This window comes from Erythrolamprus reginae, chromosome 3, assembly GCF_031021105.1.
Source record: "Erythrolamprus reginae isolate rEryReg1 chromosome 3, rEryReg1.hap1, whole genome shotgun sequence".
Taxonomy (NCBI): domain Eukaryota; kingdom Metazoa; phylum Chordata; class Lepidosauria; order Squamata; family Dipsadidae; genus Erythrolamprus; species Erythrolamprus reginae.
In genome coordinates, this window is record NC_091952.1 from 203822557 (window position 1) to 203840157 (window position 17601).

The 17601-nt window shown below is 45.0% G+C and overlaps 1 protein-coding gene across 3 annotated transcripts in view; it reads right to left on the reverse strand.

The window, feature by feature from the left end:
- SS18 (SS18 subunit of BAF chromatin remodeling complex) overlaps positions 1 to 17601 on the reverse strand; it is a 43918-nt gene that overhangs the window by 25432 nt on the left and 885 nt on the right. For all 3 annotated transcript variants that reach the window (XM_070747667.1, XM_070747666.1, XM_070747665.1), the window contains exons 2-4: positions 9869 to 9945; positions 2933 to 3017; positions 307 to 460 (exon numbers count right to left, since the gene is read on the reverse strand). In XM_070747667.1, the coding sequence (XP_070603768.1) occupies positions 307 to 460; positions 2933 to 3017; positions 9869 to 9945 (316 nt within the window). The remainder of the gene's footprint in view (positions 1 to 306; positions 461 to 2932; positions 3018 to 9868; positions 9946 to 17601) is intronic.

Genomic DNA, 17601 nt, shown 5'->3' on the forward strand with positions numbered 1-17601 from the left:
TTATTCCAATGAGAATGCATTCATCCATAAGTCAGTATCTTTCTTTGGCAAACCTTCTAATGACTCTATACTGTATGGTTTCAGGCACACTAAATTTAGCAGGTTCTGTTCAAAGGAATGCCCAGGGGCAGTCTGATAAACATAGCATACAGGTCACGTAACTCTTTAACTAACAAACTCTAAGAGAACTTGTACTCAAGAGCATTCAAAGTAGTTTTGTCATCAACAATCTTCAATCCCTTGAGCACACATGCTGTTTCAGTTGCTGAGCAACCTGGTGTTAATATCTCTGGAAGACAAATTTACCAGGCATCTGGCCGTTCATCTGGTTCTGCATGTGTGGAGCAGGAGGGCCCCCACCTACCATACCATCTGAACCCATATTATGAGTACGTGGAGGTGGGGGAGGGCCACTCTGATTCATTCCTCCAGGACCCATTGGCATATTCTGTGTGGGTGGCTGAAAAGTAATTTAGTAAAAAAAAAAAGCAGGTTATAATCCTACAAACACATAGCATGTCTTCATATACGTATCTACAACTGTACCATGGTCCTTGTTTTGTTCAACCTACTTCTATTCTGTTTTACAAGGCTTTGAAGAAGAGTGCTATGTTTCTAAAAGACTGGTCTCTCACAATTTACTCAATGCTGATTTAACTGATAGCTTCGATAGTGGTGTCTCCTTTTTTATTAAATGTACTGCAAGGGATGAAAGACTGATCTTTTTTCTTTATTTATCAAATTTATAGAGCCACCTGACTCAATAAATGACTCTGGCTGTTTACAAGGAAGAAGAATGAATAACATCATCTGGATAGAATAATAAGTATACTATGTATCATACACATTCACCTACCCTAAGCCCAACACCCAAAAAACCCTCCATGATCTCAAAGACTGAATAAGGGCAGGTTAGGGGCTATACAAATCTTGGGGGAGAGGGAGAGCTGTTTGAGAAGGCAGGTGCTGTGACAAAGACAACTCACTTCTTGGTTCCTGTCAGATGTTACTATTGATTGCCAACTCTGTCTATTTGTGCAGGACAGGCAAAAATTACTAGCGACAGATGGTCTGTTGGATAGCCTGGTACTATGCCATTAAATCACACATATAAAGAATACAGGTAGTTCTCGGCTTACGACCACAATTGAGTCCAAAATTTATGTTCTAAGTAAAAAAATTGTTAGGTGACTTTTGTCTCATTCTATGACTTTATTTGCCACATTTGTTAACTGAACCATTGCAGTTGTTAAATTGCCATTTCTCCAAAATAAGACATTCCCTGATAATAATCCCAATCAGGCTTTTGAGTGCATGGGAATAAGGCCAAGAGCTTATTTCAGGGTTCAAAAAAATATAAGAGAGGATCTTATTTTCGAGAAAACACCGTAGTAACACAATTGTTAAGTGAATCTGGTTTTCCCATTAGAAGTTTTTCAGAAGTTTGCAAAATATGGGATGCTGCAACATTATAAATGTGAGTTAATTATCCAGCATCCGCATTTAAATTATGTGACCATGGGGATGCCGCAACAGTCATAAATTGTAGCTTGAAACTGTTGCTAAATAGACTGGTGTAAGTCTAGGACTACCTGTACTTATCCCTGGCAATAGCTTTCTTTAGTATCATATTAAAGAGGTAACAAGAAAAAAATTGAGTAAGTCCAAATTCTTATAGTATAAAACTAAACCATCAGATATGGTAAATTGTATTTTAGGAGAATTTAATATAAAGAGATAAATTTTAGGGATTAAAGATTTTGTTAAGAACTTCATCAGGTGATAAAGTTCCAAAGCCCAATCCAACTTTCTATAAATATCTCTCCCATTTGAGAAGAAAGACTCTTATATTCAAGAAGCATAAATGAAGTTGTTAAATAAAAGATGGGTTCTGAGAAGATATATTTGTAAATGATAATATATGTCACCTTCATATTATCGTACAGGTTCTCAATAGCCAATATAATATTACCTTTTTAATATTAAAATTGAGAAGTTATCATATTAATTGTTATAATTAAAAGTACATCATTAGAGATAGAAGATTGATATACTACAAAATTTACTGCTACATCACAGTAAACAATTAGAACAATTACAATTATAGTAAATAGAAAATAATTACAACAAGCCTAAACCTTTTCTTCTTCCTTTTATACCCATATATTACTGTTTAATCAAAATTCATCTTGATTTATTTAATATGAAAGTACTGCAAAATATTCAAGGTTTTTTCATCAAAAATCAAATTGAGTTGAAATAACTGCCTGTTTTACAAAACCTTTCTATTGAGAACCCGTGGAAATACCTCCAGGCGTCCAGAGAGAGAGAATTCCTAGCCCTCACTCCATTAGCAGGTCGTTGATAAGGGCCCAGCAGCCTTGAGGTGACCAAGGAAGGAAAGGGCTGCCTCCTGTGATGGCCACAGCCACCCCTTCATTATGGTTTATTTGGGGAGAAGAGTGTATATTTACGCCCAGTCTCAAAATCAGGCTTGGCCTTATTTTCAGAACATATCCTATAATAATGAAATCATCCCAAACATTCAATGTTCAAATTTGGGAACACTCGCTAATGAACTAGAGTAAGTATTTTAATATATTACCATTAAATATTTAATTCAAAATAAAAGTTCTGATTGAATTCATAAAACAATTGGATAAGATCTACTTGAATGTTCAAGATGTAGCCTGGAATTTAAAAATTCCAAATGAAAAAAATTATAAGGACCTAATATAAAAATGGATATAATACTCAAATATATCTAAAAATGCATGAGCTTTAATAATATAATTCTACATTATAAAAAGTTATAGTCATAATATACAATACTCAAGAGTTATTAAACCATAACCATATGCATTATAGTACTTTTCTGTGTAATACATATCTTTTTTTCTGAGAATGTAATTGTTTTTTGCATGGTACTTACTGGTGGCAATATAGATTGCATGTTTTGATTGGAGTCTGCTATTGTGGCTAAGTAGACCAGATTTGTATGCAACAACTGCTGGTACCTAATTTTAAATTTAAAAAATTAAATTTTAAAAAAAATCCCATATGATAATTTTCCACTAAGATATAGGTTATAATATCCATAGGTTTCTATAATTTTCAACTATATAATAGGAGAAAAGTACAGCAATTATAAAATATTTCAAGAATTATCATCAATAAGTTATGCTGCAGGATCAGAGACTATTTTTGCTATTACTACTGGTAAAGCTTATTTCAAAATATTATCTTTCATATTTAAATGATTCACTACCAGCCTTAATTTAAATTATTCTATATAAATATCTTCCATATTTTTGTTTAAAAAACGGAGAAGCATGGTTGACAAACATACCTAAACCATAAGATAACTGCTGGAGGGAATAAACTGAAAATACAATATATGCGTATATCATAGTGGCTTGATTCATTTATAAAGTTATGGCTTGGAAACCACACTGTTTGGGTTTTCTCATCCAAGCCAGAAACAAAAAACATTTTGGCTTATTATAATGTTGATTTTGAATAGTGAGGTCCTATCAAGTAGTTCCTTCCCAATGAGCTCCTCCTAGCTTTAATCCCAGAAATTCCAAACATATGGACATTGATGATACTTCTGAGAGTTGGAATTCACAACACTTGGAAGTGGGTTACATTATGAAAAACCAGACTTGAGAAGGAATAATATGAAGCCCCTTCATACTTACATTGAGGCCTGTTCTGCTTTCCTCTAAGCTCATAGAGCAGTGGTTCTCAACCTGGAGGTCAGGGCCCCTTTGGGGATTGAACAAGTGTTTCATAGAGGTCGCCTAAGACCATGGGAAAAGACAACTTTCCTATGGTGTTAGGAACTAAAGCTTCTATTCTGGCACCCTGGAAAATATTTTTACAATCCTACCAATCAGGCATTTATAGTGGGGATATCCCTCTGACTTTCCTGCTAACCAGCTTAAAGTTCTGTTGGGAGAATTGGTGCCAGACTTATGGTTGGGGGTCAGCACAACATGAGGAACTGTATTAAGGTGTTGTGGCATTAGAAAGGTTGAGAACCACTGTGACAGAGGAATATTTTATTCTGATTTGTCTACTGAACCATTCTTCTTCATGCCTCCATGTTACAAAACCAATTCAGTGACAAACAAGTTACCGTAAATATATTATTGCCAATAGCTTAATACAATGAATGTGTACAGGTAGTCATAACTCAACAACCATTAATTTAGCAACTGTTTGAAGCTATGATGGCACGATGACTGTTTTCATGCTTACAATCCAGTAATCACATGGGCAAAATTCAAACACTTGGCAATGGGCATATATTTATGACAGTTGCACTATCCCAGAGTCAATGTGATCGTGATTTGTAATCTTCCTAGCTGGCTTCAAGCAAGCAAAGTCAATGGGAGAAATCCAGATTCATTTAATGACTGAATGACTCACAAGACAGCTTTACTGATTCACTTAATAACTATGACAAAAAAGGTAGCAATATGCAGCAAAGCTCGTTAAACTGTCTTGCTTAGCAATGGAAAGTTTGGGCTTAATTTTGGTTGTAAATTGGGACTACCTATAATTAGAAACGGATTCATATTTTTCCAAATACCTCTTGTGCATTGTGTTATCCACTTGCTTAACAACCATTTGAAATTATGATGGATTCAGAAACAAGTGTAAAGCACTTTTAACCATGAGAAAATGTAGCATGCAGACCTCCATGGTCAGGCTCAGTGCAAGCCCGGACCTCAGCTGCCCAAGGCCAAGCAGGGATAAAGCTTAAAGTCCTTTTCTCCCTGCATTTATTGAGCTCTCCATAGAGAGAGACAGAGAGGTGGTTTGAGTTTTGCGCCTACTTGAAAGTCATCAGCTGAGGTCCAGGCATACATAGAACTTGGGATCCTTTTCTTCCCACCTCTGTGGAGGCAGGGGGAGAGAGATTTGAGACTCTGTGCACACTTGGATCTCAGCAGTCGAGGACCCTGCATGAACAAAACTGTATCCTTCTTCTCTTGCCTTTGTGAAGCTCTCCGCAGAGATGGGGAAACGAGAACCCAAGCTCCATGCTGCTTGTACCTCTGCATGAACAGAAATCAAAGCATGAACAGAGCCTCCAAATGCCTCCCCCCCCAACTTTGCAGGCATGGAGAGACTTTCTTTGCTTAACCATCTGTGATATCCCATAACCATTGCAACAGGGAGTGTTGGAATCAAAGTCAATGACCAAAATGTCACAGGGATATCTTGCTTAATGACCACTTCACTGAACAACCAAGACTCCAGTCCAAACTGAGGTCATTAAACAAGACCTACCTATAGTTTAGCTAACCCTTCTTATATAGCAGGGAAAAAACTCTCTCCAAGCTTTCTAAAACTTGGAGGAGATTGCTATACAGTGGTCCCTCGATTATCGCGAGGGTTCCGTTCCAGGACCCCTCGCGATAATCGATTTTTCGCGAAGTAGCGGCGTGGAAGTAAAAACATCATCTGCGCATGCGCGCCATTTTTTTTCATGGCCGCACTGTGCAGATGGTGGGGTTTGCGTGTGGGAGGTGGGGAAGACCCTGGGAAGGTTCCTTCGGCCGCCTAGCAGCTGATCTGCTCGGTAGCGCAGCAGCAGCGAGGAGCCGAAGATTGGAGTTTCCCAGCCGCCCACGCAAAGGGGAAACCCCATCTTCGGCTCCTTGAGCTACCGAGCAGATCAGCTGCTAGGCGGCCGAAGGAACCTTCCCTGGGTCTTCCCCGTGGCCTCGGATCCTCGCTGATGCCCGCCCGCCGTTTGCCGCTCGCCTCGTTCGCCGCTCGCCTCGTTCACCCGCCTCGTTCACCCCCCGCTCGCCTCGTTTGCCCGCCTCGTTCACCCCCCCGCTCGCCTCGTTCACCCGCCTCGTTCGCCACTCGCCTCGTTCACCCCCCCCGCTCGCCTCGTTCGCCCGCCTCGTTCGCCACTCGCCTCGTTCACCCCCCCGCTCGCCTCGTTTGCCCGCCTCGTTCGCCACTCGCCTCGTTCACCCCCCGCTCGCCTCGTTTGCCCGCCTCGTTCGCCCCCCCCGCTCGCCTCGTTTGCCCGCCTCGTTCACCCCCCGCTCGCCTCGTTCACCCGCCTCGTTCACCACTCGCCTCGTTCACCCCCCCCGCTCGCCTCGTTCGCCCCGCCTCGTTCGCCACTCGCCTCGTTCACCCCCCCGCTCGCCTCGTTTGCCCGCCTCGTTCGCCACTCGCCTCGTTCACCCCCCGCTCGCCTCGTTTGCCCGCCTCGTTCGCCACTCGCCTCGTTCACACCCCCGCTCGCCTCGTTTGCCCGCCTCGTTCGCCCCCCCCCGCTCGCCTCGTTTGCCCGCCTCGTTCACCCCCCGCTCGCCTCGTTCACCCGCCTCGTTCGCCTCGCCTCGTTCACCCCCCCCGCTCGCCTCGTTCGCCCGCCTCGTTCGCCACTCGCCTCGTTCACCCCCCGCTCGCCTCGTTTGCCCGCCTCGTTCGCCACTCGCCTCGTTCACCCCCCCCGCTCGCCTCGTTTGCCCACCTCGTTCACCACTCGCCTCGTTCACCCCCCCGCTCGCCTCATTTGCCCGCCTCATTCGCCACTCGCCTCGTTCACCCCCCGCTCGCCTCGTTTGCCCGCCTCGTTCGCCACTCGCCTCGTTCACCCCCCGCTCGCCTCGTTTGCCCGCCTCGTTCGCCCCCCCGCTCGCCTCGTTTGCCCGCCTCGTTCACCCCCCGCTCGCCTCGTTCACCCGCCTCGTTCGCCACTCGCCTCGTTCACCCCCCCGCTTGCCTCGTTCGCCCGCCTCGTTCGCCACTCGCCTCGTTCACCCCCCGCTCGCCTCGTTTGCCCGCCTCGTTCGCCACTCGCCTCGTTCACCCCCCCCGCTCGCCTCGTTTGCCCGCCTCGTTCGCCACTCGCCTCGTTCACCCCCCGCTCGCCTCGTTTGCCCGCCTCGTTCGCCACTCGCCTCGTTCACCCCCCCGCTCGCCTCGTTTGCCCGCCTCGTTCGCCCCCCCCCGCTCGCCTCGTTTGCCCGCCTCGTTCGCTCGCCCCGTTCACCCGCCGCTGTCGGGACACCCCCCACCCCAGTACTTTGAATCCCGCCGCTTCTGCTGGATACGGGCGATGGGGGGGCGAGCTGCCACAGCCCTGGCTTCCGCGCCGCTGGTCCCACCCACCGCCCGTATCCAGCAGAAGCGGCGGGATTCAAAGTGCTGCGGTGGGGGCGGCTTTCGGGACAAGCCGTGCACAAAGGCCGAGGCGAGGCTGAGCAGGAGAAGCCAACCAGCGAGGCGGTGGGCTAGGAGCCGCAGGCGAAAGGAGCTCGGGCATCGGAGCGCGGCGCCAGGCATTGTTCTCCGGACCCCGCCCGCTCAGCCCGGCTGCTGGATTCAAAGTGCTGGGGTGGGGTGGGGCTGTCAGGACAAGGAGCAAGGGGGCTGCGAAGGGGCGCACGCGGCAGAGCTCCGGCGGAGGAGAGGTGGCGGGGAGAAGCTCTCTCTCCCTCCCCCCCCCCCGGAAAAAATAAAGCAGCCCCAGCCAAAGACGCCCAGCGAGAAAGAGACCTCCGAGCCGGACTTGTTGCTTCTGCCTGCCAAGAGAGCCGGGCGTGGGCAGCAGCCGAGAAAAGTCGGCGCGGAGGTCTCTTTCTCGCTGGGCGTCTTTGGCTGGGGCTGCTTTATTTTTTCCGGGGGGGGGGAGGGAGAGAGAGCTTCTCCCCGCCACCTCTCCTCCGGAGCTCTGCCGCGTGCGCCCCTTCGCAGCCCCCTCGCTCCTTGTCCTGACAGCCCCACCCCACCCCAGCACTTTGAATCCAGCAGCCGGGCTGAGCGGGAGGGGTCCGGAGAACAATGATTCAAAGTGCTGGGGTGGGGTGGGGCTGTCAGGACAAGGAGCGAGGGGGCTGCGAAGGGGCGCACGCGGCAGAGCTCCGGCGGAGGAGAGGTGGCGGGGAGAAGCTCTCTCTCCCTCCCCCCCCCCGGAAAAAATAAAGCAGCCCCAGCCAAAGACGCCCAGCGAGAAAGAGACCTCCGCGCCGACTTTTCTCGGCTGCTGCCCACGCCCGGCTCTCTTGGCAGGCAGAAGCAACAAGTCCGGCTCGGAGGCCTCTTTCTCGCTGGGCGTCTTTGGCTGGGGCTGCTTTATTTTTTCCGTGGGTGGGGGAAGAGGGAGAGAGAGGTTCTACCCACCACCTCTCCCCACCGCCTCACGGGGGTCGCGTGAACGTGCTACATACATACTGTATTGCATAGGAAGCCTAGGAAGACGAGGCGACACCGGCCGCCGTCGAGATAGAGGAGGAAGCGGATCGGCGCTCCGCCCCGCCAGGGTTCCTCTCCATGAGGGTGTTCGCCGAGCTGCCCGTCTTCAATTCGCCGTCTCACCCGGGCTCCCGATCCTGCTAGGCGGCGGGGAGACTCGGCGGGGAGCGCGCGCGTCAGGGACCCAGAGCGCCCTTGTGGCCGCCCATTCATGCTGCTCCGTCGCTCGCCATGCCGGTTTCCCCTCAGGAGACGCGCCTGAGTGGCCTTTTTGCTGTTCCTCTCAAGAGTTCTTGCGGGGGAAAAGCCGCTAGCCGGCTTTCGGAGCTCCTCCGCCATCACCCGGCTTCTGGTAGAAAAAAAAGAGAGAAGGCTTCTACCAGAAGCCGGGTGATGGCGGAGGAGCTCCGAAAGCCGGCTAGCGGCTTTTCCCCCGCAAGAACTCTTGAGAGGAACAGCAAAAAGGCCACTCAGGCGCGTCTCCTGAGGGGAAACCGGCATGGCGAGCGACGGAGCGGCATGAATGGGCGGCCACAAGGGCGCTCTGGGTCCCTGACGCGCGTGCTCCCCGCCGAGTCTCCCCGCCGCCTAGCAGGATCGGGAGCCCGGGTGAGATGGCGAATTGAAGACGGGCAGCTCGGCGAACGCCCTCATGGAGAGGAACCCTGGCGGGGCGGAGCGCCGATCCGCTTCCTCCTCTATCTCGACGGCGGCCGGTGTCGCCTGGTCTTCCTAGGCTCGCCACCCTCCCACGCGCTCCCGAGGCCGGCGGGGAGATCCTTCATGCCCCTGCCCGCCGTCCCCGGCTTCTGGTAGAAGCCTTCTCTCTTTTTTTTTGTGCGCTTGGCGAGGAAAGGCAGGCGGGGAGGAGGCAACGGGGCCAAAGGTGGCCGAGGGAAGCTCGGCTGCGGTCGAGAGAGGAACGGCTTGGGCTCGCCGCAAGAAAAAAAAGAGACAGGCTTTGAGTTTTGGCTGCGGGGGGAGGGAGTTAGGAAAGTCCTACGTACTTCTCCCCCCGCAGCCAAAAACTCAAAGTCTGTCTCCTGCCGCCCAGTTTAGCCAGGACACGAGCGGCGAAGTGACACCCCGCCCGCCCACGCTGTTGCCAGCTCCGCTTCCCAGCTGGGAAGCTGCCCCAGCAACGCGCGCGGGCTTGGGGACACCCCACCTCCGCTTCCCAGCTGGGAAACGAAGCTGGGGTGTCCCCAAGTGCGCGCGCGTCGCCCGCCCGCCCCACGCCTTTGCTGGGGCCGCTTCCCAGCTGGGAAGCGGAGCTGGGGTTTCCCTGCGCGCGTGCCGCCCGCCCACGCCGTTGCTCGCGCCGCCGACCCAGGGAAGCCTCTGCCCGGCGGGGAAACTCCACCATCTACGCATGCGTGGAAGGGCACGCATGCGCAGATGGTGGAGTTTACTTCCGGGTTGAAAACTCGCGATATAGCGTTTCGCGATGATCGAGATCGCGAAAATCGAGGGATCACTGTATACAGTCAACTAGAAAATTTTATTAAAAAAAGATATTCAAGGAAAATAATGGCAAACTACTTTTGTGCTGTTAACATGAAAAGTGTGTTGTGACATATTCATATAACCACTAGGAGTCCAGGCTGATATATTGAAGTTAACATTAACTTACTGAGAGCATTCCAAAGTTTTGCCTTTATTCTGGTAGTCCATTATACATTGAATCAGTTGATTATTTTCATCCAACATCTGAAATAATAGAACAGATTTTTAGAATGAGATAAACTAGTACTGACTGAGCTCTAACCGGTTTTACTGTTTTACTTAAAATACAGATATCAAGGCAAAGCTGAAAAAAACTGACTTTTGTCAACATGTGTTGCTTATCAACTGTATTTAAATACCATTTCTGAAAGTTTAGCAAAAGACTGATTACTTCCCTACAATTACTTGTGACAAGATTATAGCTAAACTGAAGGTATAACTTATCATTTTTCCCATTCTTTTAAGATCAGACAGTTCAGCTTTGCAATATTACTTTTTCCCAAAAAACCTCAAGTAATCTTCTGTGATACAAAAATATAAAATCAGACCCTCAGTTGCATAAGGGTGTATCCAGAGTTGATAGGATTGGTGGCATACAAATGTAATCAACAATAATTGTAACATCACAGATTTAACAATTGTATAAAGCCAAAAGAGTTTGCACAGTAGACACTGCAGAGCAGAAAAGAAGAAACTAGAGAATGTCACACAATACAAAAAGTTGCAAACAGAAGTAGGATAACTGTGGCAAAAGAAAGCATTGGCATTGACAAAATCACCATCAGTCAATTGCAAAATATTTTCAAACCTTTAATATAATTGAACAACACATGTGCCTATCCCAGGTCTTTGGCAAGGACTTAATAGGTCTCATTAAACTGCCAAATTCAAACTAAATATCTGGCTGACTATGCACCTACGTATTAATTTGTCCAGTTTTTGTAGTGAATATTGAAGGTGGTGACCCTCTGGGAGCTGTATACAACAAAATTTCATTTTAATGTATGCTGATTATTTAAAGTGACAGTAAAGTTATTCTAATTCTAACTAACAATAATAAAACTACATCAAAAAAGAATCCCTTAGTTATAAGTTATCCCTCTCATTGTTATAGAGCTAGTAGCAATATCCTTTCTAGATTTTTTTTAAACAATAAAAAATATTTCATCATATCACAGTCTCTCACATATCTATCAATCATTTTGTATGAGAAACAACAAAGTCTCTTTCAAAGTAGATATTTAACTTTGGGAAGAAAAATTAAAAATATAAGAATAGGATGAATCAGTCATACAAAATTAGAACTCGAAAAACTTCACTTAAATATGTTTAAGTATGTAAATGTTTGACAATAATCATTTTATACTACCTTCCTTGGCTACTCCTAAATAAATGACTTTTCTGTCATTTGGTCAATCACATTTCATGGCTACATTTCAAGAAGAAAAACCCAAAGTTCTTCTAAGGAGTATCAGTTGTAACAGACAAAATAGATTGATTTTAATAGATCTATTAAATTATATTACTTAAGTTATTTAAAGCATCTTTTCATTTTCATTGGAAGTAGCTACAAGATTTCACAAGTAAATTAAAATTACTTGGTTCATACAAGCTACTTTTTAATGGAACTCAAATTAATTACTTGGCATTGATTTTAACTAAAGGTTAACCAACTTTTAGATTAAAATTACGGTATGTATATTATAGGTAGGGAAGGAAGTATATGGTATCCTTCTTCTGAATCAGCTTAGAACAGTGGTTCTCAACCTTGGGGTCGGGACCCCTTTGGGGGTCGAATGACCATTTCACAGAGGTCGCCTAAGACCATGGAAAAAGACAAATTTCCAATGGTGTAAGCCAGGGGTCCCCAACCACCGGGCCGCGGACCAGTACTGGGCCGCGGGGCATGTTGCACCGGTCCGTGGAGTCAGCAGCTGCCGGCCCTCATGCCGCCACCCCCTCCCTCCAGCGCTTCGCCTCCCACCGAGCAAGAGGCCTCGGGAGGCAGGTTCTGCCGGCCACAGGACGATGGATGGGACAGAGGGGCGGGAAGGACCAAGAGGCTCAAGCCTCTTTTGGCTTCTGCCGCGGGGCGCTTTTGCGTTTTTGGCTGGGGGGAGGCAGGAGGGCCAGCCTGACCCCCTCTCTCCAGCGCTTAGCTCCCGCTGGGCAAGAGGGCTTGGGAGGCAGGTTCTGCCGGCCACAGGACGATGGTGGGAAAGAGGGGCGGGGAGGACCAGCACCCCCATGCTTAATCCCACCCCCAACCACGCCCCTTTCCGCCCCCACTGGGCCATAGAAAAATTGTCTTGCTGAAACTGGTCCCTGGTGGAAAAAACGTTGGGGACCACTGGTGTAAGCAACTAAAGCTTTTATTCTGGCATCTCGGAACATATTTTTACAATCCAACCAATCAGGTGTTTACAGGGGGTGTCCCTCTGACCTCTTGCCAATCAGCTTAAAGATCTGTTGGAAGAATTGGCGCTAAACTTATAGTTGGGGGTCATCACAACATGAGGAACTGTATTAAGGGGTCGCGACATTAGAAAGGTTGAGAAGCACTGGCTTAGAAGATGGGGTAGGCAGCATGGTGTTGTGGTAGTTCACCTCTTTTCTTTAGGGTTGGTTTCACTCTGGTGGTGACTGGGAAGGTGAGGTCTGTGCTCCTCCCCTATTATGTGGGTGCCACAGAGCTTGGTAGTTTCTCCCTCCTGTTCAGCATTTACACAAGGCTACTGGGTGAGCCCATCTGTTACCATGTGTTGATGAAAGCATGCTGATAATACCCCATTATATATTTCTACTCCTAATAAATTAAGAAATACTGTGAATGTTTTATCCTGGTGTTTTAAGTCTATAAAGATTGTAAAGATGATGAATCCTGACACGACTGAGTGGCTCTGGATTTTGGGCCTCACTGGTTCCAGAACTATGCCATTTTTGATGCTGGATGGGATTGCACTATCCCACATAGAAGCAGTGCATAATCTGTGAGTCGACATAAAATTCACAAGCAATCAATAGGTCATGGCTAGTAGAGCTCTGGATACCTTTGTATCTATCACCACTTGTGCCCATTTCCTGGACTGAGAAGATGTGTTTATAATCACTCCACACTGAACCAATGTGCTCAACCTGAAGTTGTCCTTGAAGAGTATCCAGAAGTTCAGTGGCCGGACTATCTGCGGGACCGCCTCCTACCACACAACCCCCAGCAACCGATAACAGCACACATAGTCGGCCTTCTCCAGGTCCCATAAGCTAAGCGATGCCAATTGGTAGGACCATGGGGGAGGGCCTTCTCTATGGCGGCACGGGCTCTCTGGAATCATCTACTTCCAATCCGTACTTCCCCCACCCTACTGGGCTTCCGGAAAGCCAGCAGGCCTGGAGCCACTGATCGGATGGGGTTCTGATCTGTCCACAGAAAAAATGCATGTTTTTTTATTAATTGGATTTTAAATGGTTTTTTAATGCTGTTCTGCTATTGTTTTTTGCTGTAAGCTGCCCAGAGTCCTTTGGGAGTTGGCCGGCATACAAATTTAAATAATAATATTTATTTATTTATTTATTTATTTATTTATTATTTATTAAATTTGTATGCCGCCCCTCTCCGCAGACTCAGGGCAGCTCACAACAGTAACAGAAAACAATATATAATACAAATTCAATAATTAGAAAGCTAAAAACCCATAATTATATATATATAGATATATATATAGATCTATCCTAGTCTCCCTTAATTTTCAAATTCAGCAAAAAAACATGTGACATATATATATGTAGCCTAGAGGATAATTCTCTGCCTTACAAGGCAAAGGTTGCAGGTTCAAGTCCCAGTGGGTATGGCTAGCTGATGAGGCCAAAATAAGGCCGAAATACATCTATCCTAGTCTCCCTTAATTTTCAAATTCAGCGTAAACATGTGACATATGTATGTATGTATGTATGTATGTATGTATGTATGTATGTATATATATATAAAAATTAATTAATTAATTAATTAATTAATTGCATTTATATGCCGCTCACCGAAACAGACTCTGAGTGGCTAACAACAGTAAATAAATAAATAATTTCAGCATCATTGCCAATAATTTCAATGCAGTCTGCATTGGTTGCCGATCAGTTTCCGGTCACAATTCAAAGTGTTGGTTATGACCTATAAAGCCCTTCATGGTATAGGACCAGAATATCTCCGAGACCGCCTTCTGCTACACAAATCCCAGCGACCGGCTAGGTCCCACAGAGTTGGCCTTCTCTGAGTCCTGTCGACTAAAAAATGTCATCTGGCGGGACCCAGGGGAAGAGCCTTCTCTGTGGCGGTCCCGACCCTCTGGAACCAGCTCCCCCAGATATTAGGATTGCCCCTGCCCTTCTTGTCTCTCGCAAACTCCTTAAAACCGACCTCTGCCGTCAGGCATGGGGGAATTGAGACATCTCCCCCAAGCCTATATAGTTTTATATATGGTATGCTTGTGTTGTATGTTCTTTTAAATAATGGGGTTTTAGATTTTTAAATATTAGATTTGTTCTCTGTACATTGTTTTATTATTGTTATTAGCCGCCCCGAGTCTGCGGAGAGGGGCGGCATACAAATCTAATAAATAAATCTAATAAACACACAAATAAATAAATAAATAAATAATTTTAAATAAATAAATAAATAAATAATTTTAAATAAATAAATAAATTTAAATAAATAAAATAAATAAATAAATAAATAAGATTCAGCTGGTACAGAATGCAACAGCAGGGTAGTTATAACTGCTCCTAGAATAGTGCATGTTACAGCTCTGCGAGCTGCACTGGATGCCAGTTTACTTTCAGGTCCAATTCAAGATGCTGGTTTTAACCTTTAATGTCCTTCATGCCATGGGACTGAATTGAGACATTGCCTCTACCCAATTATTTCAGCTCTTCCTTTTAGATCTAGTAAAGAAAGCATGCAGTGTATGCCATCAGCTAGGGATCTTTTGGTGGGTTCCAGGAAACAGGCGCTCTCTGCCATGGCACTTACCTGATGAACATTCTTCCCACCTCCCCCAAAACTAGTTTAGCTCCATCCCTTTGATACTCCAGAAGTCCATCAAGACCTAGTTATGTTATCAGGCCCAGAGTTCCAAGGAAATTGGAGCCATTCTTCAATGACTTCATTACTGAGCTGCCATTCTATTTTTTCTTTGCCTAGATTTTGTAAATTTGTTTTTTATTATCTTTATCTTTTAGTGTGAATTTTTATATTTTTTTATATTTATTTTGTTGATTGATGTATAATACCCACAGGTAGCTATTTTGGATGTGATTAATGAATAAATAAACAAAGGAAGTAGTTTGAGCAGAGATCAATGACTGGTCTAAGACTTCATATATTTTAGCTTTTTTTTAAAAAACTGCTATAGTATGTGAACAATATCAATGATCTAAGTCTTCCTTTATATTGTAACAAGTACCAACAAGAATTTCAAATTTTTCTTTAAGGCTACATACAGTATGAGCATCTGTAATAATCAGATCCCCGGAGCAGTTTTTCTAGTTCTACAACTACAGGAACATTTTTCAACAGCAGTTTTAAATAATAGAACTGGGTAAACTCTATTAACATTTTTCACAGCATTTAATACAAATTATACGCTCACTTTTTAACTACATCTTTTTGTCCAATAGAAAATATTCAAAGAGAAACAAAAATACAGTACATTGTTGTCCGTTGTCTATCTTTCATCCTTTTTATATATAGTGTATTTATCTTATGTTATGGTGACTAAGCTGCAACAAAAATACTTCAAAATATCTTGAAATGAAAGTAGTGTAGCTATTAAACCCTAAAGGTTTAAAACTAATCTTACCTTACCTATTTAATTAAACTTCATTAATGTGCGTCAGCAAGTGTAGCACTGATCATGGTTGGCCTTAAAATCCTGTTCTTACAAGTACTAGGTCCCTCTCAGATTCTTTGAAGTCCAAAGATATATGAATTAATATGATACTGGCTTACTCTCATTATTTGTTTCACCAATAATAGGCAAGTTAACAATAACATGCTGTCATATGTCAGGAATGCCCCCATCAACAGTCCAAAACATTACCTGAGTTTTTTTTCTACAACATTTGATCTCTTTGAATTTACTTCAACTTTTAGGTATTTGGCTATGTTTACAAAGTACGCTAGTTTATGGCTTGCTCAACCTTGGTTTACCAGTAACCAACTAGCTAATTCCCAACAAACCAAAATTCATGCTTTTTGGATCACAACTACTGAATTCTGAAAATGAAACTACAAACATGCAGTGTGGTTTAGCATTCTGTGAAACCACAGCCTGTCTTATTTAAAAAAAAATATCTACACCTTGGATCAGCCTTCCACCAACATGGTATCTAAGGTTGTATGCAAACTTCTAAAATCCACCTAGCCATTAAAAACAACTGAACTGCAGTACAACTAGGAGACGCTAAGAATATTTTATTTATTATTTATTTATTTATTAAATTTGTATGCAGCCCACTCCTGAAGGACTCTGGGCGGCTTACAACAACTAAAAAACAATGTAAAAACAATTTTAAACCCCACTTAATACAATAATAGAGTCTTACTGTGGCCGGATCTAAAGATGTGTTGATTGATCATGGCTCCAGGCCTGAAGGCACAGTCAGGTCTTCAAAGCTTTATGGAAAGCCAGCAGAGTGGGGACAGTACAGATCTCAGGAGGTAGTTGGTTCCAAAGAGCTGATGCTGCCACAAAGAAGGCCCTCATCTGCAGCCTTGCCAACCGACACTGCTTAGCCAACAGGACCCGGAGAAGGCCAACTCATATTGACTTTATGCCTGGTTTCTTCAACTAAGCTGTGGAATTATATGGACTATTCCTATGACTATCAAAGCAAAACTACGGGGGTCGCCCAGAAAGTAATGCACCACCCTTTTTTTCTCAGCCTACAGTAATGGTACAAATACAAAACTTAACATATACATTATTTGAATTGTCAGGAGTGTGTGTGTAAATTTTGTGTTTCTTCAGACAGATAGTGTAGCTGCAGCAGTGTTTCAAAATGATGTCTGTTAGTGATGTATGTTACAAGCAGCCTGTTGTCATTGAATTTCTCACTGCGAAGAAACTGTTGGGAACATTCACAAATGTTTGTGTACAGTTTATGGAGAATCTGCAGTCGACAGAAGTATGGTTAGTCACTGGGAAGTATGGTTAGGGTGAGGCCATTAGAAGACAGTTCGGCAGAGCTCCAAGCTTCGTGATCAAAACAAGGAGTTATATCAACAAGGCATACAAGCCCTTGTGTCTCGCTGGAGGAAAGCCATAGAATGGGACCGAGATTACGTGGAAAAATAGGGAGTATGGAAGAAACATTATTTCTTGTATGTAAGTTTCATTGTGTTCAATAAATAATTGTTGAAGAAAAAAAATGTGGTGCATTACATTCTGGGCAACCCTCGTATATTATTACTGCAACATTAACAAGCGCTCCAGTCCCAAAGGTGCTTTTTTCAAGAGGCGACTGGACTTTCTGGTTTTTCTTCTGAAGACGTTTCTGGGACGTCTTCAAAGGAAAACCAGAAAGTCCAGTCGCCTCTTTAAAAAAGCATCTTTGGGACAACCATGATTCTGGGTAACTGAGAATCTCCATAGACAAGAGTTCCAGTCATCTCACTATCCTCCAGAGCAGGGGTCTCCAACCTTAGCAACTTTAAGATTTGTGGGCTTCAACTCCCAGAACTCCCAGAAAGCTGGCCAGGAATTTTGGAAGTTGAAGTCCACAAGTCTTAAAGTTGCCAGAAGTCCCTTGCTTACAGGAGTCAGTTCACTCTCTTGATTGGAGCTGGTTTGGGTCACCTGAATTTACAAC